The sequence below is a fragment of the Salmo salar genome, chromosome ssa16 (genome assembly GCF_905237065.1).
Source record: "Salmo salar chromosome ssa16, Ssal_v3.1, whole genome shotgun sequence".
NCBI lineage: Eukaryota > Metazoa > Chordata > Actinopteri > Salmoniformes > Salmonidae > Salmo > Salmo salar.
Genome location: NC_059457.1, coordinates 25,947,604 through 25,973,115, shown reverse-complemented (window position 1 = coordinate 25,973,115; position 25,512 = coordinate 25,947,604). Strand labels below are relative to the sequence as shown.

Genomic DNA, 25,512 nt, shown 5'->3' with positions numbered 1-25,512 from the left:
CTAGCAGCACGACCTCAGAAGATAGATGGGGGCAATCAATTCATATACGGTGTCCAGGGCACAGCTGGGGGCAGAAGGTGGTCTATAGCAAGCGGCAACAGTGAGAGACTTGTTTCTGGAAAGGTGATTTTTTTAGAAGTAGAAGCTCGAATTGTTTTGGTCCAGACCTGGATAGTAAGATAGAACTCTGCAGGCTATCTCTGCAGTAGATTGCAACATCGCCCCCTTTGTCAGTTCTATCTTGGCGGAAAATGTTATTGTTAGGGATGGAAATTTCAGGGGTTTTGGTGGTTTTCCTAAGCCAGGATTCAGACACGGCTAAGACATCCGGGTTGGCAGAATGTGCTAAAGCAGTGAATAAAGCAAACTTAGGGAGTAGGCTTGCATGCATTAAACCAAGGCTTTTACGGTTACAGAAGTCATCAAATGAGAGCACCTGGGGAGTAGGAGTGGAGCTAGGCACTGCAGGTCCTAGATTAAGCTCTACATCACCAGAGGAACAGAGGAGAAGTAAGTAAGGGTACAGCTAAAGGCTATAAGAACTGTCCGTCTAGCACATTCGGAACAGAGAGTAAAGGGAGCAGGTTTCTGGGCACGATAGCATAGATTCAAGGCATAATGTACAGACAAAGGTATGGTAGGAAGAGAATACATTGGAGGTAAACCTAGGCATTGAGTAATGATGAGAGAGATATAGTCTCTAGAGACATTTAAACCAGGTGATGTCATCGCATATGTGGGAGGTGGAACAACATGTTTGGTTAAGGTATATTGAGCAGGGCTAGAAGCTCTACAGTGAAATAAGACAGTAATCACTAACCAGGACAGTAATGGACAAGGCATATTGATATTAGGGAGAGGCATGCATAGCCAAGTGATCGTATTGGTCCAGTGAGTGGTTGGGCTGGCTGGGGACACGGCAATTCAGACAGTTAGCAGGTCGGGGCTAGCAAGCTAGCAGTTAGCAGGCCGGGGCTAGCAAGCTAGCATAAGGGCCTTAGAGGGATGTCGCGATGGGAGAAAGTCTGTTTTTGCCTCCTCATGCGGTGACGTCGATAGACCAGTCGTGGAATTAGTAGGGTTCCAAGTAGCAGAGGGGTCCAAGTCCAATTGGCAAAATGGATATAGTGGTCCAAGAAACTGGCCGATGGATCGGCTAACAGTCCAATATGCTCTAGATAGCTATCAGGCCGTGGTTAGCAGAATGGGCCTTCAGGGGACCTCGCGCCTGAGGGGCCTGTTGGGATCCTTGGGCAGATTATGTCGGTATTCCAGTCGTGAAGGGTCGGCGGGGTTTCGTTCCCCGTACCGGCAGTAGAAGGGGTCCGGATGCTGTAGCCAAGGAGTGGGCTTCAGGAGTAGCCCAGGACCCCTAGCCGGGAGATGGGACTAGCATGGGCTAGCTCAAGGTTAGCTGATGACCGCTAGCAGTGGTTAGTTGACATAGCTGGTAGCTAGTTAGCTAGCTAGCTTCAGTTTAGGGATTTCTGTTCAGAGGTAAATAGAAATAATTTAGAAAAAAAAACTGATCCACACCACATTGGGTGAGGCGGTTTGCAGGAGAGTGTTTTTAAGTTGAGGTTTAAGAAAAAAATATTAAAAAGAATGCAAAGAAAAAGATGTAAAAATATACACTGCTCAAAAAAATAAAGGGAACACTTAAACAACACAATGTAACTCCAAGTCAATCACACTTCTGTGAAATCAAACTGTCCACTTAGGAAGCAACACTGATTGACAATAAATTTCACATGCTGTTGTGCAAATGGAATAGACAACAGGTGGAAATTATAGGCAATTAGCAAGACACCCCCAATAAAGGAGTGGTCCTGCAGGTGGCGACCACAGACCACTTCTCAGTTCCTATGCTTCCTGGCTGATGTTTTGGTCACTTTTGAATGCTGGCGGTGCTTTCACTCTAGTGGTAGCATGAGACGGAGTCTACAACCCACACAAGTGGCTCAGGTAGTGCAGCTCATCCAGGATGGCACATGAATGCGAGCTGTGGCAAGAAGGTTTGCTGTGTCTGTCAGCGTAGTGTCCAGAGCATGGAGGCGCTACCAGGAGACAGGCCAGTACATCAGGAGACGTGGAGGAGGCCGTAGGAGGGCAACAAGCCAGCAGCAGGACCGCTACCTCCGCCTTTGTGCAAGGAGGAGCAGGAGGAGCACTGCCAGAGCCCTGCAAAATGACCTCCAGCAGGCCACAAATGTGCATGTGTCTGCTCAAACGGTCAGAAACAGACTCCACGAGGGTGATATGAGGGCCCGACGTCCACAGGTGGGGGTTGTGCTTACAGCCCAACACCGTGCAGGACGTTTGTCATTTGCCAGAGAACACCAAGATTGGCAAATTCGCCACTGGCGCTCTGTGCTCTTCACAGATGAAAGCAGGTTCACACTGAGCACATGTGACAGACGTGACAGTCTGGAGACGCTGTGGAGAACGTTCTGCTGCCTGCAACATCCTCCAGCATGACCGGTTTGGCGGTGGGTCAGTCATGGTGTGGGGTGGCATTTCTTTGGGGGGCTGCACAGCCCTCCATGTACTCGCCAGAAGTAGCCTGACTGCCATTAGGTACCGAGATGAGATCCTCAGACCCCTTGTGAGACCATATGCTGGTGCGGTTGGCCCTGGGTTCCTCCTAATGCAAGACAATGCTAGACCTCATCTGGCTGGAGTGTGTCAGCAGTTCCTGCAAGAGGAAGGCATTGATGCTATGGACTGGCCCGCCCGTTCCCCAGACCTGAATCCAATTGAGCACATCTGGGACATCATTTCTCGCTCTATCCACCAATGCCACGTTGCACCACAGACTGTCCAGGAGTTGGCGGATGCTTTAGTCCAGGTCTGGGAGGAGATCCCTCAGGAGACCATCCGCCACCTCATCAGGAGCATGCCCAGGCGTTGTAGGGAGGTCATACAGGCACGTGGAGGCCACACACACTCCTGATCCTCATTTTGACTTGTTTTAAGGACATTACATCAAAGTTGGATCAGCCTGTAGTGTGGTTTTCCACTTTAATTTTGAGTGTGACTCCAAATCCAGACCTCCATGGGTTGATAAATTGGATTTCCATTGATTATTTTTATGTGATTTTGTTGTCAGCACATTCAACTATGTAAAGAAAAAAGTATATAATAAGATTATTTCATTCATTCAGATCTAGGATGTGTTATTTTAGTGTTCCCTTAATTTTTTTGGAGCAGTGTATATACATGGGACGAGACAAGACAAAGGCAAAGACGTCTGACTGCTACGCCATCTTGGACTCCATCACTACTAAGTACCAGGACATTTTAGCCAAAACGCTGTTGGCCTCTGCCAGGAGGCTGACACTTGGCCGCAAGTGGATCCTCCAGCAAGGCAATAACCCCAAGCACTAATCAAAATCCACAAAGAAATTTTTAGTTGACCACAAAATCAACTATTTTGTCTCTGGACCTGAACCCCATTGAAAACCTGTTTGAATTGAAGAGGGCAGTCCATAAGAGCAGATGAAGCATATCAAGGATCTGGAAAGATTCTGTATGAAGGAACGGTGTAAAGATCCCTCCCATTGTGTTCTCCAATCTCATAAAACATTTTAGAAAAAAGCCTGTTGTTTTACATGTCATTTAATAAAAGAAAAAAATCTTTGTGATGTCTTGAATCAATGTGGAAAACTGACTGGATTTGTAAAAAGTGAATTTTGTATTTTTTCAACCAACTTTGAACTGAAATCTGTGCCCACTGGGCAGTGTCGTTATCGTCGCAAGGATAGGGTGCTAGAGTTTAGAGTGAAATAGTAAAGGTATCTTTTAGTAGGCACTAACTCCTCCATGGTTCGTTGGAAAAGCCTATGGGGAAATGAATGGCGTTTCTGTAGGGTTTTTGTATAAATGCTGAAAATATGGCCTGTGGTAAACACAGGCTTGAGATCTTATAGGTTTTGTTCTATGAGATAATCTTCATCAGCTAACGTCACTTTGTGTGAATTTTGAAGCATTTATGTACTATTTGATAAAAGCACATAAAGGCTTCATAATTCACAACGGTAATGCGAACTGACTGATATTATCTCAAAGAACAAAGCCTATAAAATCTCCTACGCCTGTGTTAACCTCAGACGTTATTTTAGGCGTTTATCCCAAAACCCTGTTCTTTCACCATTCATTTTCCCATAACGAACGAACCAGAGGTAAATCATTTCCGGGTTTCAGGACTATAAGCTGTCGAGCTCCAGCGAAAACAGGGTTGCCAATAATTTTGACCCCTATCCTTTTAAGATTTCTTTATTATTCTTTCTCTGAGCAATTTTATTAGTATAACATTATATAAATGACATTTTTTAGCATACAATATAGCTCAGTATTTGTATTATTTATTTTATAGGCTACAGTCTTTTTTCGCTCATATTTTTAAAGGGTGCCAATAATTATACACCTGACTATACATTTCCATATCAAGTAATTGGAAACTGTAAACCACTTAAAGTCTTTGTGCTCAGTTGAGTGAAATGGCCAATCGATAAAATATACAGTTAACCACAATTCTGAACCCTGGCAGTGATTTTAGAACGTGATGCCTATGTGAAAGCTAGCTTTCATAGATTCTACAAAGACAGGTAGGCTAACTATGGTTGTATTTGAAATAATGAATTGTTAGGTAAATATTCAAATTAATCTCAATACAAAACTGCTGCACTGATTTTGCTCTGTATGTACAGTAGGAATCACTGAGGTATAAAGAATGGTAGGACTACTGTAATGTTGCATTCATGACACATCGGAAACTCAGTAAATGCGCCTAGGAAACTCGGGGAAACGAGTTGTGTGCATTCACGTGCTATGAACAAACTGCGTCAACCATGAACGACAAAAGTAGCCTACAGTTAAACAAATGATAGTGTCGCAACACGAGGAAACCAGTTTCCCCATTTTTATTACCAGTTGGAGGGCCATTCAAATATATATTTTTTTGCATTCGGAAGCACGTATTTCCGACATACATGAACGCGGTTTCATCGTATTTCATGAACGCGGTTTCATCGTAATAACGACTCCTCTCCGGCTTGCCTTTATCAGACCACCGACGTCACCGTCGCGTCAAACACCGGTAGATGCGAATTGCAAACGTACAACCAGAATCTCAAACCCATCGGTCGCAGGTAGAGAAAAAGGAAACCCACTTCAACCTAGACGTGATTCGGACAGCATTTTATACATTTGCGACATCAAACACTCAAAACGTTTAACAGGCCATTGCTTTATGACTGAAATCTAGCCTACTTTGCTTTTTGACATCGCTATATTCCCAGGTTCCTATTATGGCTTCCCGGTCTTGGTTTATCGCTGGTAGCGCTCTCCTCCTCTCTTTTCGGCTGGCATTCGGGGCGAAGGGACCACATCCATGCACAGAGGTGAGATCCACTGTCAGGATGCCGATGTATGTGTTGTCGGAGTTATTTTTAGTGTCTGTATTTTCCTTGGGCTAATAATGGTGCATGCATGTTAGTGGAAAACACAAGAGTGTGTTATTTAACAGCTTATCCGTTCAAATAGAGAGTCAGAAGAGGAGTGTGAGTCAGGGGCACACAAGCTACTGTGTAGAACAACATGAGCGCTAAACAGTAATCATTCCACCGACCATTACTAATACGATTATGAATTGATGACGCTGCACTTCCGGTCAGATTCATATGTTTATATAAATCACACACATACACTGCTTAGAGAGAGGGAGATGCCCTCCTTGACAACTAATTACTCATCCTGTTTCTCCAAACACCTGTCAGTCATGCAATCAGGTAGTCCTGCAGGATTTCTGTGGAATTGTTGCTTAGGACACTTGCACTGCTTAGGGCTGTGTGTGTGTGTGTGCGTGTGTGTGCGCATGCATGCAGTGTTCTGCTTTGTGTTGTCTCAACACTCAGGGCAAACTTTGAGTCTTATCAGTTTCCTGCATGGAGCTGCCTTTCCTTCCCACCGTCTCTCTCGCTCTCTCCACTCATCACCTCTGAGCCATAGCACATGGCTGGCAACAACATAGCCTGGCTTATATTACATTCAGACGGACACAAACTCCAATTTACTGTCCAGTCACAGTGACTCACCAGGGCTTTGTGGAATCTGCGCTCTGCACTTCCACAAGACTACTATTTCTACCACCAGAAAACAAGTATTTTGGCCCTACATTTATCCTGGGGCACGTTGTCTAAACATCAGGCTGTTGCCATGGTTACTCCATGGATTATCAGTCTGACCAAACTCTTCCTAAAAAAAACACAATAGTTTCTACAAGCCAGAGTGTTGACTAAAATGATATTTACATTTACTTTACTGGTTGTACATGCTGTTTGTTCTTTTGGTGGTACGAGGTGGAGATATCCACAGGGAAGTGTTGTTTACCTGACTTTTTGCAGAGCCGGTAGGTTCTGTCACTTGTATTTTTAGTCTCTTCACACATCACATGTGATGCACAATATGTCAACAATAGCCGAACGTAGTCGATTGAAGCATGTTTCCTCACAATCGGCTATGGTTTAGGTTCAGCCACATTCCTCGGCCATAGTGTTGGTCACGTGCAAATTGCATCAGTATTGAAAATAAAAACAGACCAGCATACTGAAAGTAGGGCTAATAACACTTCCCTGTGGATATTTTGTCTCCAATTACCTCCTACATAAGGACAAAATCGGCAGACAACAGGTAAAGTACATTCAAATTAAGTTAATTCAACAGTCTGACTTGTGATGGGACTGTTCACAACAAGTGAGCCTACATGTTAGAGATGAGAGAGGAGTCTTCCACTCTCAGATTCATAGAGTAGGGGCATCCATCCTCCTGGAGCCACTAAATATTCATGTATTTGCTCTCGCCTTGCCCTTTAGAACACATCTGATTCTGCTAATCAATGTCCTGATGAGCAAATGCTTAGATTTAAGGAGTGTTGGCACAGGGCTGGAGCAAAAGCCTGCACACCCAGTAGCTCTGCAGAAGAAGGGTTGGCAGTCCCTGGTCTAGTGGAATGTCTTTAGAATGACACCATGTGACAGAACCTGATATATTAGTGCTTGAGGTATAGAACAATATCAGATCAGATTTGTCCTGGAACAGACATCTCCTATCAGGTAACACATGACAGGCATGCAGAATGTAGACTTCTGTTGGGGTCATGGTATAGAGGAATAGATCATTAAACTTTATGCCCTGATTTATTGATTGGCATGAACCTCAGTGATACATAGCTATCAGTCATTTCTGATAGAAAGCGAGGGGGAAGGGGAGAGTTTAAGACAGATGGTAGTAAATAAGGCAATACATTATTTGAAATCAATATCATGTGAAATCAGGTCTGCATGTGGCATTCATTAATTTGCATCAAAACAGTACTGTTGTTGGATACAAATAGCTTCAGTTTTGAGGACGAAACAGTGGTGTTACTGTAAAGCCCAGGTGTGATTAAACAACTTCATATATCTGTCATGTCCATGATGCCCACAACATGACCCCTTCGGCAGTGTCTAGACACGTGTGTTCTTCTCAAAGGTCAACATTCCTTCAACATGGCAAAAAGCATGTTGTATTTCACTCAATGGTTTGGCAATCATTGGTTTGGCAAATTCAAGGGACATTTTCGGTCAGAAGAGTGATTAAACGAGTCATGCTCTCTCTACGATTTCCCTAACCATGATGGTGAACCACATACTCCACAGCATGTTTGTGTGTGTGTGAGATAACACTTCAACAATGTTCTCACAGTGAAAAATGCAAACCTTGAACTCAAAAACCTTACATCTCAGAACCTTTAGCAAGACTGAAACATCAAATTCCTACGCCTGGACATACAGTTGTCAGTGGTTAGTGACAACTTCTACCTTCATTATACTGACATAGGATCAGTTTTTATGGACAACTTCTATCTCATCCACTTACCCACTGTGTGCTGTGCCTTGGTTTCCTGTATCCATAGTGATGGAATGGGGGGGGTGAAGAGAGAACTCGGTGGTCTTGGTGTTTACTGACCTCCCTCTGTCCCCATGTCTGTTTCTCACATACTGTTCAAAGACACACACAGACACACTCAACCTCTCTCTCTTTCTCTCCATCACTGTGTTGCAGACAGACTACTACTATGAATATACAGAGTGTGACAGTACAGGGTCGCGATGGCGAGTAGCAATCCCTCAGAGCCATGGATCCTGCATCGGACTGCCCGAGCCTGTACGAGGGACAGAGTGCAGTAAGTACTGTGTGTGTGTGTCAGAGATGTTTCTCACACCCTCTTATCAGCTGGTTGGAATTTCCTCCAGTATTCCACAACGACCTGATTGGCTCTTTGTCTCTGCTCCAGTCATAGCACAGGGCAGAGCTGGCTTCATGCTGGAACAACAGGCCAATAACCTCAGAGCTTTATATATACACGCACACACACAAGTCCCCCCCTTGTGAATTTTCACGGGGGGGGACTTGCGCCTGACTTTGCTTCCCTAAATATCTCTAACTGATTCATGTCTGTGGAAAAGGTTTTATTGACAAACACTCCCCTACATATTTATTTGGAGAGTGAAGCTAAAACTTTTAATTTGGCTCTATACTTCAGCATTTTGGATTTGAGATCAAATGTTTTATGAGGCGACAGTACAAAATGTCACCTTTTTATTTGTTCATATCTGTTTTCACATTTAGAAATGTAAGCACTTTATGCATCTAGTCCCCCATTCGAAGGTGTCGTAAGTATTTGGACAAATTCACTTATGGTGTATTATATTTAGTCAAAAGTTCAGTATTCCTAGCACGCAATGATTACATCAAGCTTGTGACTCTACAAACTTGTTGGATGCATTTTCAGTTTCGTTTTGGTTATGTTTCCGATTATGTTATACCCAATAGAAATTCATGTTAAATAATGTATTGTATTATTTTTGGAGTCACTTTTATTGTAAATAAGAATAGAATATTGTATGTTTCTGAACACTTACATTTTTTTTAATGAGGATTCTACCATGATTACAGATAATGTAATCATCCACCACTGGCCTGCTGGCCCCCCTACCTCTGAGGAAGCACAGTTCCCGCTCAGCCCAGTCAAAACTGTTCGCTGCTCTGGCACCCCAATGGTGGAACAAGCTCCCTCACGACGCCAGGACAGCGGAGTCAATCACCACCTTCCGGAGACACCTGAAACCCCACCTCTTTAAGGAATACCTGGGATAGGATAAAGTAATCCTTCTAACCCCCCCCCCTTAAAAGATTTAGATGCACTATTGTAAAGTGGTTGTTCCACTGGATATCATAAGGTGAATGCACCATTTTGTAAGTCGCTCTGCTAAATGACTTAAATGTAATGTAAATGTAAATAATCATGAGTGCATCGCGAATAATGATGAGTGAGAAAGTTACAGATTCATAAATATCATACCCCCAAGAGAATCCTCCCCTGTTAATGGTAATGGTGCGAGGTTAGCATGTGGGGGCATGATCTTTGCATCTTTTTGTTCTCTGGAAAAAGCTCACCTCTGTCTGCTTTTCTCTTTTTCTATTTAATTCCTGATTGGCCATTTTTCTACCCTGTCCGTCTGGTTGAATTAGTGAGACAGACACCTGGGGAAAAGCTTCCAGACAATTCTAGAGTAGAGCATTGTTTTATTGTTTATTGTGACAGAAGTCACCTTACTAAAATCACAATTCAGACATGGTTCTGCGTATGACTGCTAAGGGACAATGCAGTTCAATTTGCCGCAGTCCTGGCTACCTAACAAAGAGTCGTCACTAATTACCACAGCCACAAAGTCATAAAATCCACCTATTTCTACAATTTGTCTTCTTATAATATGATTTTAAACCCCACTGCTAACATTATGACTAACCTTAAGTTAAGACAAAAAGCTAGTTTTTCTTTTCATTAATATTTACAATATAGCCAATTTTGACTTTGTGGCTGTGCTATCTAGTGGTAACCCTACCAGACCTTACTTCTGCCCCCCACCCACTCAGCAAAGATTCTCTGCTCTCCTCCATGTTCTCACTTCTTCTCTTCAATGTGATTGCTCATTGCAGTGGTGTATGACGGCGTGTTCATAGATGTCAAACAATCTGGTTTTATTTTTATTTAACCTTTTATTTAACTAGGCAAGTCAATTAAGAACAAATTCCTATTTACAATGGTAGTCTACCCCGGACGTTGCTGGGCCAATTGTGCGCCGCCCTATGGGACTCCCAATCACGGCCAGTTGTGATACAGCCTGGATTCGAACCATGGTCTGTAGTGACACCTCTAGCACTGCGATGCAGTGCCTTAGACTGCTGCGCCACTCGGGAGCCAAGTATTGTTTTTGAGAGCTCGTGCTTTGTACTTTCAGAGCAATAATTTTTCCATCCGGGCCGTCACGCTTTTTCGACATGGCATCTTGTAGTCTGTTTCTAGACATGCCATTAGGGCAACATTGAAGCCGGCATCCTCTACAATTGACAATGGCTGCACAGCAACCGCAATCATTTCTGTAATCAGCGCTGTGATTTTCTCAGTCCGTCCCTTATCGCACTGCTGCCAGCAAGGGTTTGGGGCTCATGGTGCTCCCCTTTTCCGCATTGCATCTGTACTGCCACTGTAGCTCAATTCCATCTTTGCATTTCATCTTCTCCTACTTACATTATAACATTGTTGCGTTAGGTATTTTTTTGTCTTTATGATAATTATCGCGACCTGTCAGTGGAGGTTTAGTTGAAATTTTGTTTAAAAAATGATTTAAAGTTTTTAGGTTAGGGATGTTTCTTTTTAACGTAACCAATCCCAATTTCATTTAAATGTCACACCCCTACTTTGTACAACCTCGCCAACGCACGCACCCCCACCCACACAGCCCTTTTCACCAGGATGTGGGGATTAGTAGGTTTGTTCCCGTGGTTACAGGGAAGCCATCCGAGGGCTGTTGTACATCTCTGAGCTGTATCCAGCCCAATTATGGACCTAGTTACTTCCCCTCTCCTTGGTGTAAACAGAAGGTCTACCATTTTTTTTTTTACCAATATAATGTTATTATCTCCTGTTTTGCACCATCCCTGACCTCTAACAAGCTCTGATACATCCCCTCTCTCACTCTCTGACACACTTCCAAATAGACGATTTTAGCATGTACATTTTGGTGGGGCAAACAGAATAATTTTTTTTGATGCATGCCAGCAAAGCCACTACACAACACAAGACTAAACAATACATGAATTGCACTATAACTTTGACAAACGGTGCCCACAAACTGTTAGGGCCTACATAAAGCTGTTGCAACAGCAGAGCTTTCTTTTCAGCACCATGGAGTGAGTTCCTTACCACTGCTACACCTGGATATCAGCGGAGCCTTGTCTGGCAGCGAAACAGTTCATTCAGACTCATTTACTGCCTTTAAAAGATGTACAAACTATGGCATAAGGGAATGAAGAGCGGATAAGAGGCCATCCATAAGACATTAATGAGCGAGCTAAGACCGACGTAGTCAATAGCTATTTGTTCAGCAGTTTTGAAATGTATAGCAACAGAATTCAGAACATGGGCCGTTCTTACAGTAATCTCTCCTGTACAGTCCTGGCCAAAAGTTTTGAGAATGACAAATATTAATTTCCACAAAGTTTGCTGCTTCAGTGTCTTTAGATATTTTTGTCAGATGTTACTATGGAATACTGAAGTATAATTACAAGCATTTCATAAGTGTCAAAGGCTTTTATTGACAATTACATGAAGTTGATGCAAAGAGTCAATATTTGCAGTGTTGACCCTTCTTTTTCAAGACCTCTGCAATCCGCCCTGGCATGCTGTCAATTAACTTCTGGGCCACATCCTGACTGATGGCAGCCCATTCTTGCATAATCAATGCTTGGAGTTTGTCAGAATTTGTGGGTTTTTGTTTGTCCACCCACCTCTTGAGGATTGACCACAAGTTCTCAATGGGATTAAGGTCTGGGGAGTTTCCTGGCCATGGACCCAAAATATTGATGTTTTGTTCCCCGGGCCACTTAGTTATCACTTTTGCCTTATGGCAAGGTGCTCCATCATGCTGGAAAAGGCATTGTTCGTCACCAAACTCTTCCTGGATGGTTGGGAGAAGTTGCTCTCGGAGGATGTGTTGGTACCATTCTTTATTCATGGCTGTGTTCTTAGGCAAAATTGTGAGTGAGCCCACTCCCTTGGCTGAGAAGCAACCCCACACATAAATGGTCTCAGGATGCTTTACTGTTGGCATGACACAGGACTGATGGTAGCGCTCACCTTGTCTTCTCCGGACAAGCTTTTTTCCGGATGCCCCAAACAATAGGAAAGGGGATTCATCAGAGAATGACTTTACCCCAGTCCTCAGCAGTCCAATCCCTGTACCTTTTGCAGAATATCAGTCTGTCCCTGATGTTTTTCCCGGAGAGAAGTGGCTTTGCTGCCCTTCTTGACACCAGGCCATCCTCCAAAAGTCTTTGCCTCACTGTGCGTGCAGATGCACTCACACTGCCTGCTGCCATTCCTGAGCAAGCTCTGTACTGGTGGTGCCCCGATCCCACAGCTGAATCAACTTTAGGAGACAGTCCTGGCGCTTGCTGGACTTTCTTGGGCGCCCTGAAGCCTTCTTCACAACAATTGAACCGCTCTCCTTGAAGTTCTTGATGATCCAATAAATGGGTGATTTAGGTGCAATCTTACTTGCAGCAATATCCTTGCCTGTGAAGCCATTTTTGTGCAAAGCAATGATGACGGTACGTGTTTCCTTGCAGGTCACCATGGTTGACAGAGGAAGAACAATGATTCCAAGCACCACCCTCCTTTTGAAGCTTCCAGTCTGTTATTCTAACTCAATCAGCATGACAGAGCGATCTCCAGCCTTGTCCTCGTCAACACTCACAGCTGTGTTAATGAGAGAATCACTGACATGTCAGCTGGTCCTTTTGTGGCAGGGTTGAAATTCAGTGGAAATGTTTTTTTTGTGATTCAGTTCATTTGCATGGCAAAGAGGGACTTTGCAATTAATTGCATTTTATCTGATCACTCTTCATAACATTATGCAAATTGCTATCATACAAACTGAGGCAGCAGACTTTGTGAAAATTAATATTTGTGTCATTCTCAAAACTTTTGGCCACGACAGTACACCAAGTCAGAACCGTAGGATAGATAAAGGGGGCATATAAGCAGACAATGAAAGGTCTTACAAAATTCAATGATTATTTTTCTCTAAAACAGGCTATAGGCTACATGTGTACCACCAAGTCGGAACAGTAGGCTAAGTTATGAGAGGGAAAGGGACCAAATTATTAGGGTGAGGCACATGGGCTACTAACAGCTTACTACACAACATACACTTAGTATTACTTTCGTAGCCACAGTATACATACAGTGCCTTGCAAAAGTATTCATCCCCTTTGCAATTTATCTATTTTGTTGCATTACAACCTGTCATTTAAATAGATTTTTATTTGGATTTCATGTAATGGACATGCACAAAATAGTCCAAATTAGCGAAGTGAAATGAAAAAAGAACACAAAGGCAACCTGTCTAAATGACTACAGACCCGTAGCACTCACGTCCGTAGCCATGAAGTGCTTTGAAAGGTTGGTAATGGCTCACATCAACAACATTATCCCAGAAACCCTAGACCCACTCCAATTTGCATACCGCCCAAACAGATCCACAGATGATGCAATCTCTATTGCACTCCACACTGCCCTTTCCCACCTGGACAAAAGGAACATTTATGTAAGAATGCTATTCATTGACTACAGCTCAGCGTTCAACACCAACACCTCAAAGCTCATCACTAAGCTAAGGATCCTGGGACTAAACACCTCTGCAACTGGATCCTGGACTTCCTAACGGGCCGCCCCCAGGTGGAAAGGGTAGGTAGCAACACATCTCCCACGATGATTCTCAACACTGGCGCTCCACAGGGGTGCATGCTCAGTCCCCTTTGGTTCTCCCTGTTCACCCACGACTGCATGGCCAGGCACGACTCCAACACCATCATTTAAGTTTGCAGACGACACAACAGTGGTAGGCCTGATCAACGATGAGACAGCCTGTAGGGAGGAGGTCAGAGACCTGGCCGTGTGGTGTCAGAATAACATCCTATCCCTCAACGTAACCAAGACTAAGGAGATAATTATGGACTACAGGAAATGGAGGACCGAGCATGCCCCCATTCTCATCGACGGTGCTGTAGTGGAGCAGGTTGAGAGCTTCAAGTTCCTTGGTGTCCACATCCACAACAAACTAGAATGGTCCAAACACACCAAGACAGTCGTGAAGAGGGCACGACAAAGCCTATTCCCCCTCAGGACACGAAAAACTTTGTCATGGGTCCTGAGATCCTCATAAGGTTCTACAGCTGCAACATCGAGAGCATCCTGACTGGTTGCATCACTGCCTGGTACGGCAATTGCTCGGCCTCTGACCGCAAGGCACTACAGAGGGTAGTGTGTACGGCCCAGTACATCACTGGGGCTAAGCTGCCTGCCATCCAGGACCTCTACACCTGGCGGTGTCAGAGGAAGGCCCTAAAAATTGTCAAAGACCCCAGCCACCCCAGTCATAGAGTTCTCTCTACTACCGCATGGCAAGCGGTACCGGAGTGCCAAGTCTAGGACAAAAAGGCTTCTCAACAGTTTTTACCCCCAAGCCATAAGACTCCTGAACAGGTAATCAAATGGCTACCCGGACTATTTGCATTGATTCTTGGTCAAATAGCCCTTACACAGCCTGTCGGTGTGTTGAGTCATTGTCCTGTTGAAAAACAAATGATAGTCCCACTAAGTGCTAACCAGATGGGATGGCATATCGCTGTGGTAGCCATGCTGGTTAAGTGTGACTTGAATTGTAAATAAATCACTGACGGTGTCAATGGCAAAGTACCATCACACCACCTCCTCCATGCTTCATGTGGGAACCACCCATGCAGAGATCATCTGTTCACCTACTCTGCGTCTCACAAAGACCGGGCGGTTGGAACCAAAAATCTCAAATTTGGACTCGTCATACCAAAGGACAGGTTTCCACCAATCTAATTTCGATTGCTCGTGTTTCTTGGCTAAAGCAAGTCTCCTCTTATTTATTTTTATTTAACCTTTTTATTTAACTAGGCAAGTCAGTTAAGAACAAATTCTTATTTTACAGTGACGGCCTACCCCTGCCAAATCCGGATGATGCTGGGCCAATTGTGTGCCGCCCTATGGGACTCCCAATCACACCCGGATGTGATACAGCCTGGATACAAACCAGGGACTGTACTGACGCGTCTTGCACTGAGATGCAGTACCTTGTGCCACTCGGGAGCCTGTGTCCTTTTGGTTGTGGTTTCTTTGCAGCAATTTGACCATGAAGGCCTGATTCACGCAGTCTCTGAACAGTTGAGATATGTCTTACTTGAACTCTGTGAAGCATTTATTCGGCCTGCAATTTCTGAGGCTGGTAACTCTAATGAACTTATTAACTCTGGGTCTTCCTTTCCTGTGGCGGTCCTCGAGAGGCAGTTTCATCATAGTGCTTGATGGTTTTTGCGACTGCACTTGAAGAAACTTTCAAAGTTCGTGAAATTTTCCGCATTGACTGAGCTTCATGTATTAAAGTAATGATGGACTGTCATTTCTCTTTGCTTTTTTGAGCTGTTCTTGCAATAATATGGACTTGGTCTTTTTCCAAATAGGGCTATCTTCTGTATACCACCCCTACCTTGTCACAACACTACTGATTTGAAATGGTTTACAGTTGACTACTTCATGAAGCTGGTTGAGAGAATGCCAAGAGTGTGTAAAGCTGTCACCAAGAATCTCAAATATGAAATATATATTTTGATTTAACACTTTTTTTTGGTTACTACATGATTCCTTCGTGTTATTTCATAGTTTTTATGTCTAACTATTATTCTACAATGTAGAAAATAGTCAATATCAAGAAAAACCCTGGAATGAGTAGGTGTGTCCAACCTTTTGACTGGTACTGTATATATTTATATTTTAGCTAAACAGGTCGGGCTTTGCCCCACGTGCCCTGAATGACAGGTCGCTGCTGGTGGTATACTTCTCTTATCTTTTCCATGAAATGTCCACTCTCTCTTTCCCGTCTCTCTCCCCCAGCATTTTCCTGTGAGGCGGGGGAGTTTCTGGAGATGTCTGCCCAGGAGTGTACTCAGTGTGCAGCAGGTACCTACTCTCTGGGCAGCGGTATTCGATTTGATGACTGGGAAACCATCCCCAGCGGGTTCAGCTCCCTAGCAACTTACCTCGACAATGGTCCCCATGGAGACGACAGCACTACCTGCAACAGGTGTGGGAAGGGGAGGGCTTTAGCTTATGATTTTTAAATCATGGTGTCGTTGCAGTTCTTGCATACATCTCATTAATCTCTGCTGTGTGTGTGTGTCCAGTTCATCGTGGTTTCCGCAGGGTAGTTACCTGGAGTCTAACAGAGATGAGTGTACTGTCTCTCTGATCTATGCTGTCCATCTGAAGAAACCGGGATCAGTCTCCTTTGACTACCAGTACCCAGACGGCAACCTCTTCTTCGAGTTCTTTGTGAGTCTTCTACTTCATTCTCTCATTTCTATGATATCTGCTAGTTAGGGAGAGTAAATTCTTCTCTGCAGTACCTTCCTGACCAAGTAGCGCTATAAATATGCTGAAGTGATATTCACAAATTTAAATATTGATTGATTGGTTGATGTTCTGGTTGCTTGGCAGATCCAGAATGACCAGTGTCAGGAGATGGACCAGACTGCTGATAAGAAGTGGCTCAAGCTTACCAGTCACGGGGAGTGGGCCACACACACTGTAAGAGCTGTGTTTGTTTGTAATTAAGTTCTAAGTCCTGGTCTTCAAGATCAAAATTGAGTGCAATATTTTGTTTTAGCCCAGCACTAGCGCACCTGATTTCACTAGTTAACTAATCACCAAGCCCTTGATTCATTGAATCAGGAGTGTCTCAGGTCTAAAGGGTTAGACAGCCTCTGAGGCTACAGCACCATCAAGTGTCAGGTATTGGGATGTTTTCAGGTCGTATCTCTGTGTAGATGGGCGTTCTAAACCCAGGTCTCTCATGGGTGTGTTCAAGGTGAATCTGAAGTCTGGCACTAACATCTTGTACTGGAGGACAGCAGGGATCCTGATTGGAGCTAAAGTAGTCAAACCTGTTCTGCTGAAGAACGTCCACATAGAGGGTAGGACTACCGTGTGTGTGTTTGTGTATTTATTGTAGCTGTTCATGCCACTTCCCCTCTGTACTTAAGTGTTATTTTCTCTCTAGGAGTGGCGTATGCGTCAGAGTGTTTCCCGTGTAAACCAGGGACGTTCAGCCGAACCCCAGGCTCCTCCTCATGTCAGCCCTGTCCCAGAGATACCCACTCTGGCCACGGAGCCAGCTCCTGTACCCCCTGCAACACCACCACGCTCTATGCACGTAGGCTCACAGGAACATAAGCATGCAGACAAGTCTAGATGCAGACACCTATACACAACTTGTCTTATTAGAGTTAGAACATGAGTTTGAGCAGCTTATTGGTTATACTGCAGTTCATTATCTTTTAAACATCTCTTTCACTGCCCCCCCCCTTCTTTACCCTTCTCTTCCAGCGGAGGGGTCAGCTGAGTGCAAAGCGAGACCACCATGCTCCAAGAAGGATTACTTTCAGATCCACACCCCCTGTGACCTTGAGGGCAAGGTGAGAAGACTAACTCACCCTCCCAATACCACATCCATTATTGCCAGATTGCTTATGCATGTCTAATCCTTTTTGATCTACACAAGTGCCCATGCAGGGCTTAGCCATTCTAGTGCCTGTATCCCTACAATTCAGTGTCTGTGTCCTCCATGTTGGCTCTCTGTATGGTTAGTTTCCTCATTCTCCATGTTGTCTCTGTGTGGTTTCAGACGCAGGTGACCTACAGGTGGGTGGAGCCTCAGATCTGTCTGGTGGATGTGCCCGGGGCTGAAACACTGCCCCCCTCTGGTGACCGTGAGCCCTGCCCGCCGTGCAACCCCGGTTTCTATAACAACGACACTGCTACCTGCTCTCCCTGCCCCCCCGGGACATTCTCTGATGGGGTCAAAGGTGACAAAAATACCCCTTTCTCCCATGTCATCTTCTATCTCTCTTGTCTTCCTTCTCTCTTGTCCGCCATCTGACGGGCCGCCCCCAGGTGGTAAGGGTAGGTAACAACACATCTGCCACACTGATCCTCAACACAGGGGCCCCTCAGGGGTGCGTGCTCAGTCCCCTCCTGTACAGTCGTGGCCAAAAGTTTTGAGAATGACACAAATATTAATTTCCACAAAGTTTGCTGCTTCAGTGTCTTTAGATATTTTTGTCAGATGTTACTATGGAATACTGAAGTATAATTACAAGCATTTCATAAGTGTCAAAGGCTTTTATTGACAATTACATGAAGTTGATGCAAAGAGTCAATATTTGCAGTGTTGACCCTTCTTTTTCAAGACCTCTGCAATCCGCCCTGGCATGCTGTCAATTAACTTCTGAGCCACATCCTGACTGATGGCAGCCCATTCTTGCATGCTTGGAGTTTGTCAGAATTTGTGGGTTTTTGTTTGTCCACCCGCCTCTTGAGGATTGACCACAAGTTCTCAATGGGATTAAGGTCTGGGGAGTTTCCTGGCCATGGACCCAAAATATCGATGCAATCTTACTGGCAGCAATATCCTTGCCCGTGAAACCCTTTTTGTGCAAAGCAATGACGGCGGCATGTGTTTCCTTGCAGGTAACCATGGTTGACCGAGGAAGAACAATTATTCCAAGCACCACCCTCCTTTTGAAGCTTCCAGTCTGTTATTCGAAGTCAGTCAGCATGACAGAGTGATCTCCAGCCTTGTCCTCGTCAACACTCACAGCTGTGTTAACGAGAGAATCACTGACATGATGTCAGCTGGTCCTTTTGTGGCAGGGTTGAAATGCAGTGGAAATGTTTTTTTTGTGATTCAGTTCATTTGCATGGCAAAGAGGGACTTTGCAATTAATTGCAATTCATCTGATCACTCTTCATAACATTCTGTAGTATATGCAAATTGCCATCATACAAACTGAGGCAGCAGACTTTGTGAAAATGTATATTTGTTTCATTCTCTTTTGGTCACGACTGTACTCCTTATTTACCCGTGATTGCATGGCCAAGCACGACTCCAACACCATCATTAAGTTTGCCGACAACGATGAGGAGGTCTAAGACCTGGCTGTGTGGCGCCAACTACTCTCTCGATGTGATCAAGATAAAGGAGATGATCATGGACTACAGGAAAAGGAGGGCCGAGCATGTCCCCATTCTCATCGAGAACGAACTGTAATGGTCCAAACACATCATGATAGTCGTGAAGAGGGCTCAACAACACCCATTTCCCCCTCAGGAGACTGAAAAGATTTGTCTTGACTCATGACTCATGATCCTCAAAAAGTTCTACAGCTGCACCATCGAGAGCATCCTGACTGGTTGCATCACCGCCTGGTATGGCAACTGCTCGGCATCCGACTGCAAGGCACTACAGAGGGTAGTGCGTACAGCCCAGTACATCACTGGACCTCTATACAAGGCGGTGTCAGAGGAAGGTCCTAAAAGTTGCCAAAGACTTCAGCCACCCTAGTCATAGACTGTTCTCTCTGCTACCAAAGGGCAACCAGTACCGGAGTGCCAAGTCTAGGTCCAAAAGGCTTTTTAACAGCTTCTACCACCAAGCCATGAGATCCTGAACGGCTAAACAAATCGCTACCCGGACTATTTGCATTGACACCCCCCCCCCCTGCCATTTTTACGCTGCTGCTACTCTCTGTTCATTATGTATGCATAGTCACTTTACCTCTACCTCCATATACACATTACCTCAATTACCTCAACTAACCTGTGCCCTCGGACATTGACTCTGTATTTTTTCATTTGTATTTATTTATTTATTTGTTTACTTCAGTTTATTTAGTAAGCAATAATTTTTCTTAACTGCATTGTTTAAGGGCTCGTAAGTAAGCATTTCACAAAGGTTTTATTCGGCCATGTGACAGAATTTGATTAGAGTTTTTTTATGAGATTTTTTTTTTATTTTTTTATTTTTGCATTGCCCAATGGGATCTGTATTTTTTTTTTTGCCGTTTGCTTTCCTAAATTATGATCTCTACCTCTCTCCCAGCGTGTGAGTTGTGTCCTGCGGGTACTGAGCCTGCTGTAGGTTATCAGTATAAGTGGTGGAACGTCCTTCCGACCAGCATGAAGACATCCTGCTTCAATGTGGGAAACTCCAAGTGTGACGGCATGAATGGTGGGTGCAGCTGCTCTCTCTGAGGCCTAGAGGGCGCTGTTGCTCTTTACTTTTGTTGACATGTTCCCCTTAGGCCAGGATAAGAATTAAGAGAGGGTAGTTCTCTAGGAGGAGGGTTGTGTACCCCTGTCTTAGGCACTTTAGCATAATGCATAGAGGGGCCACAGGCCACATTTGAATGAAATAGTCAGGGAAGACCCTAGTATGTCTGCATGTCGTGTGTGTTCTGACGTGTCTCTCCATCAGGATGGGAGGTGGCGGGGGATCATATCCGTAGTGGAGCAGGGGGCTCTGATAACGACTACCTCATTCTCAACCTCCATGTACCTGGCTTTAAGTGAGTCCCATCATCTCAATCTGTCTCTGTCTTATTGTCACGATACCAACATTTTACTAACGATACCAGGAAAAGTATCACGATACCAAGTAGTATCGCGAAACCGCTGGAAAAATAATTTGGAGTGGCTAGCGTCCTGTTCGCCCCTTCCCCCGGACATTTCTTCCCGTTTTCTAAACGTTCTGTGCATGTGCAACGCAAAACATGTCATGTTGAATTTAACTTCACACCATTCAGTGTATAATAGAATACCGCATAGAATGGCTGATTTACAAAGGTCTACCTGTGATTTGGCTGGAAGAATGGAAAGAAGGAATATAAATGCATAATGATCTGCAGGTCATTGTGGAAGTAAGGGGAACACTGCATGAAACCACCTTTACTCTTCAGTTAACACAAACCAATAATTAACTACCTGACCTAGTTTAAAATGGACCGTGACAAAGTTTGTGAAATTATATCAAATGTGCTAGAAGGAAATAAGGTAGCTCTGGTTATATGGATCATATTTGTTTAATGGTTTGGCCTTAAGACCAGCTGTTTTCTTCTCTGTAAAGCTGCAAGCATGCCTGTCCATTGTTCCTCTATGACACTCGGGGGCTGCAGGACAGCGAACCTCCAAAGTCTACTGAGACTGACCTGTGTTCTTGGTTATAGCAGGCGATGAAATGATACAATGTATCAACTTTGCTTGCTCTTTGCACTGCTGCAATGTATCAAATGTAACAACAGTTGACTCATCATGGACTGCACATTTTGGTAGTATCATATGAAACGGTACTACGGTATTCTAAAATGTTGCTATCGTAAGTATTGTTTTGGTATCATGATATTACCGTGTCACCGGTATAGCGTGCAACACTACTCTCTTGCTCTCTCCCTTCCCCTCTCCTTCTATCTCTCTGTGTGTGTGTGTGTGTGTGTGTGTGTTTTCAGGCCTCCTACATCAGCCACAGGTGGTGCGGGGACAGAGTTTGGCCGTATCAGCTTTGAGTTTGAGATGGTGTGTACAGCTGACTGTGAGCTGTACTTTATGATGGTGAGAACAACACCGGATAAAGAAAAACCCACACTCAATGCAAAAAGTATACAAGCATCTAGAAAAGTGTTTGGACATTTCTATTCCTTTTAAAATGTGCACTACTTTTGAACGGTGTAAAAGTTAATTACATCACTGTGTGTAGGATGTAAACAGGAAGAGTACGAGGGTGGTGGCGTCATGGGAAGGCAGTAAGGTCAGACAGTCCTACACACACATTATGACCAAGAACGCCTCTGTGTCATACACCTGGGCCTTCCAGAGGACCAACCAGGCCTCTGACGTAAGCACACGCCCCCCACACACACACACACACACACACACACACTGTATACAAACTTGGATACACGCTAATGTATACAGACACAATCATATACTAGTAGTGCATTCTCTCTCTCTCTCTCCAGGTGCGTCAGAACGTGAACAACGTGGCGCGTATCTACTCCATCTCAGTGAGTAACGCTGTAGACGGTGTGTCGTCGGAGTGTCATACCTGTGCCCTCCTCTCCCAGCCCTCCGGCTCGCTGTGTGTGCCCTGCCCTCCAGGACATTACATACACACCAGCCAGTGCACCGAGTGCCCCCCCAACACACACCTCACCTCACACAGCACCCTGGGCCCAGAGGCCTGCAAACCCTGTGGACCATCCAGCAAGAGTAACAAGGTGTGTGTTTAGTTGATATCAGTGTCACACCAAGCGTGTGTTTATGTGTGTCGAGGTTGGTGAATAAAAGTGTGTCCATTGTTGATTCCCCCAGTGCAAAACTGAATGTTTGTTTTTTCAGGAGCACAGCAGGTGCTACAGTGACTGTGTGTTCTCCTACTCTGAGAACAATGTGTCTCTGAGTTTTGACTACAGTTCCCTGGGCTCTGTTGGAACACTGATGAACGGACCCAGTTTTACCACCAAAGGAACCAAATACTACCATCTTTTCAACATCAGCCTCTGTGGAGGAGAGGTACACACACACACACACACTGATTTTAACAATATTTGCAACCTACAATTACTTTGTGATCCTGAATTGTGCTTTAAATTCTCAGGGTAGAAGGGCTGTGTGTACAGACAACGTGACAGACCTTTCCAGTGCCGATTCTCAGAAAGAGACAGGGGAACCAGCCAATGCGGTGGAGACTTTAATCTGTCAATCAACCATTATCCCCTCGAGTGGGCGGGGCTTCCACACAGCACTATCCTCTCAGTCCATCAGCCTAGCAGACACCTTCCTGGGTGAGTACACATCACACACACACATTTTCCTTGTAACCTGATGCCGATCTTTGTCGCTGGTGTATAGTAGGCGTTAATTTATTGATGAATGTGTGTAGGAGCGACAGTGGCCTTGACTCTGGATGGAGTCAAGGCAAGACCAGACCTGTTCCCACAGACCACCAACAAAGTCCCTGACGTCAACTTCTTCTACCGGTAATTTATCTTTTCTACATCCTAAAACACAAATTCTAAAACATAACTACTTCTGTGAATTGTGTTTTTGGGGCCCAAGTAAAGGTTTGGGGTAGTATTTAGTTGCTCTTAATCAGTAGCACCCTGTTGTTTTTTTAACCAAATGTTGTGCTTCTATTGGATAGTTCTCTGGAGGTGACCTCGTCATGTGATAAAGGTCGTAACGTGGTGGTGACGCTTCGCTGTAACCCGGATAGAAGCACACAAGGAGAACTCACAGTACCCAGGTACTGTCTGTCTCCTTTCCTCTCTTCTTGCCCCTCTCTTTCTTTCTATCTCTCTCTTTTTCTCTTTCTGTCTTGCTCTGAAACTGCAGCCTCAAAGGAGATTACTAGTAAAAGGAGAGACTTAAAAGAAGTCCAAGCTCGAAATGAACTGCAAGCTCAATTCACAGAAACTCTGCATCCTCTTGTGACTGTTAAATTAGTAAGAAGTTTGCTTTTACTCCCAGGCAGCTAGTTATCTAACTCTGTGTGATGGATATTCATGCTGCGTGCTGGGGGAACACGAGAAGCTGAGAACAAACACATGGATTTATCACTCAGATTTGATCGGATTTGATCAGATTACATCTCATTGAAACTGTCCTTATAACGTAAAAGTTAGATTAGTACATTGTAGTAACAGTATGTTTCTCTGTTGTAGTCAGTGTCCGGCAGGCACGTGTGATGGCTGTACCTTCCACTTCCTGTGGGAGAGCTCGGGGGCGTGTCCTCAGTGCACATCCACAAACTACCACCAGATAGAGGGAGCCTGCAAGGGAGGACTACAGGTGCGTGTTTTACTAATCGATTACCTGCAAGGAGCTGCTATCTGCTCTCACTCTGAATCCTTTAGATAAAATGTATTTCATAGCATTACACATGTTCACTGTCTCCCTCTCCCCAGGACACTCTGTATGTGTGGACTGAGCCAAAGCGGTGTGTAGGAGGGGTGTCCCTTCCGGAGAAGAAGACCTGGCCGTGTGAGAGCATGGACTTCTTGGTAAAGATGGGGGCGACGATAGGAGCCTTCACCGCCGCACTGCTCTTCTCCATCACCTGCTATTTCTGGAAGAAGAACAAGAGGTAGGAACTCATGTATTCATTCATACATATGTCTGGAATAAGAACTAGAGTAGTACTGAAGTTTGGTGATTTTTCTAAGTCCCGCCTACCCCTGACTCTGGTAGGCTGGAGTTTAAGTACTCGAAGCTGGTAATGTCTGCCAATAAGGAGTGTGAACTGCCGGGGGCAGACAGCTGTGCCGTGATGGAGGGAGAGGAGAACGAGGGAGAGATGGAGGATGAGGTGGTCTACTCCAAAAAAACATCCCTGATACGCAAACTCAAAGCCATCGCATCTAGGGTAAGAGTCAGAACCACTATGCAGTTATGCTGAAATCAAACTACATTACCTTTTGTGTGTGTGTGTGTGTGTGTGTGTGTGTGTGTGTGTACACTTGCGAGTGCAGAATCTGTTTCTCCCCTGGTAATTCTAGTTCATAGACTAACGTGTCTCTGTATATTTCATCCACAGGGAAACGAGAGAAGCTATGAAAATGTCCAGTTGAACTCCTCACAGTCAAACGGGTTGGTGTGGGGGTGAAGAAGGAGAACAAGGAGAGAACCCCCCCCCCCCAGAGAGACTTCTTCAACATATCTCCATGTTGAGGGTTTGAACCCTTAACACACACACTCAGAACATACATAGACACATGCAGAGTACACACCCAGAATGCATGCTCACTGACAAACACATGTGAGAGGACATTACACCCATCTGGCCTTATCCCTGGAATGGTGTGTGTGTGTATATGGGTGGATTGCTGGAATATGGGCGGTGTGATTTAAACGGGTGTGTATGGTGGGCTATATGGGTGGTGTGATTTAAACGGGTGTGTATGGTGGGGTATATGGGTGGTGTGTCGGTTCTGCTTAGGTAGAGAAGAGAACCTGTATGTGGGATGTTTTTTGTGCTGTTTTCCGTCACTCTGTTGTTAGGTTGCTTTGGCGGCCATGTTGTTTTCCCTCAGGTGTTTAGGCTCCTTCTCAATAAGAGGAAAGAAACGGTGTTCCATAGTGCCCTCTGAAAGGCTGGGTGGGATTTTTGCATGTTGGCACCTGTCTAATCCTTTGAGATCTACAGAAATCCGCACATAGCCCTAAATACCCGGCACACACACACACACACACACACACTATTACAGTCTCATCTTAGTCTGACCTGCACCACCCTTTACCCATTTGTTCTGTTTGTAGGCTTTGGGTTACCATGGTGATGGTGGAATGTCCTTCACTCTCTCTTAGTCCAATCAGGAGTGGCGATGTTACATTATCCATATGATGATATGATGCTGACTGCCTTTCTGTTATTTAAAGTGAAATAAACTATATTGTATTTGTGTACACTTTCAATCTGTTCCTTGCTTCCA

The 25,512-nt window shown here is 44.6% G+C and overlaps 1 protein-coding gene across 2 annotated transcripts; it reads left to right on the top strand.

Moving 5' to 3' along the window:
* The first annotated feature begins 4,226 nt into the window (after positions 1–4,226).
* On the top strand, positions 4,227–25,488 carry elapor2a (endosome-lysosome associated apoptosis and autophagy regulator family member 2a). 2 transcript variants are annotated; one of them, XM_014148516.2, is made up of 23 exons: positions 4,227–4,607; positions 5,301–5,402; positions 8,104–8,224; positions 16,085–16,274; positions 16,375–16,522; positions 16,688–16,777; positions 17,058–17,163; positions 17,250–17,402; positions 17,576–17,664; positions 17,874–18,054; positions 20,130–20,258; positions 20,505–20,595; positions 21,532–21,634; positions 21,780–21,917; positions 22,042–22,299; positions 22,421–22,594; positions 22,680–22,866; positions 22,965–23,061; positions 23,226–23,327; positions 23,746–23,872; positions 23,989–24,167; positions 24,272–24,446; positions 24,618–25,488. In XM_014148516.2, exons 2-23 carry the CDS (start codon positions 5,310–5,312, stop codon positions 24,684–24,686), a joined length of 3,000 nt encoding a protein of 999 aa, XP_014003991.1. In that variant the 5' UTR covers positions 4,227–4,607; positions 5,301–5,309; the 3' UTR covers positions 24,687–25,488. The 2 variants fall into 2 exon arrangements, with proteins under 2 accessions (XP_014003991.1, XP_014003990.1); XM_014148515.2 differs by lacking the exon at positions 4,227–4,607 and adding an exon at positions 4,867–5,150.
* Positions 25,489–25,512: the final 24 nt, after the last annotated feature.

Bases quoted from the DNA above. Each gene is read 5' to 3' on its own strand.
- elapor2a (XM_014148515.2), top strand. From the start codon at position 5,103: ATGCGAATTGCAAACGTACAACCAGAATCTCAAACCCATCGGTCGCAG. The intron at 8,225-16,084 runs GTAAGTACTGTG...TCTCTCCCCCAG, and splicing joins TGTACGAGGGACAGAGTGCA to CATTTTCCTGTGAGGCGGGG. The intron at 17,665-17,873 runs GTGAGAAGACTA...GTGTGGTTTCAG, and splicing joins CCTGTGACCTTGAGGGCAAG to ACGCAGGTGACCTACAGGTG.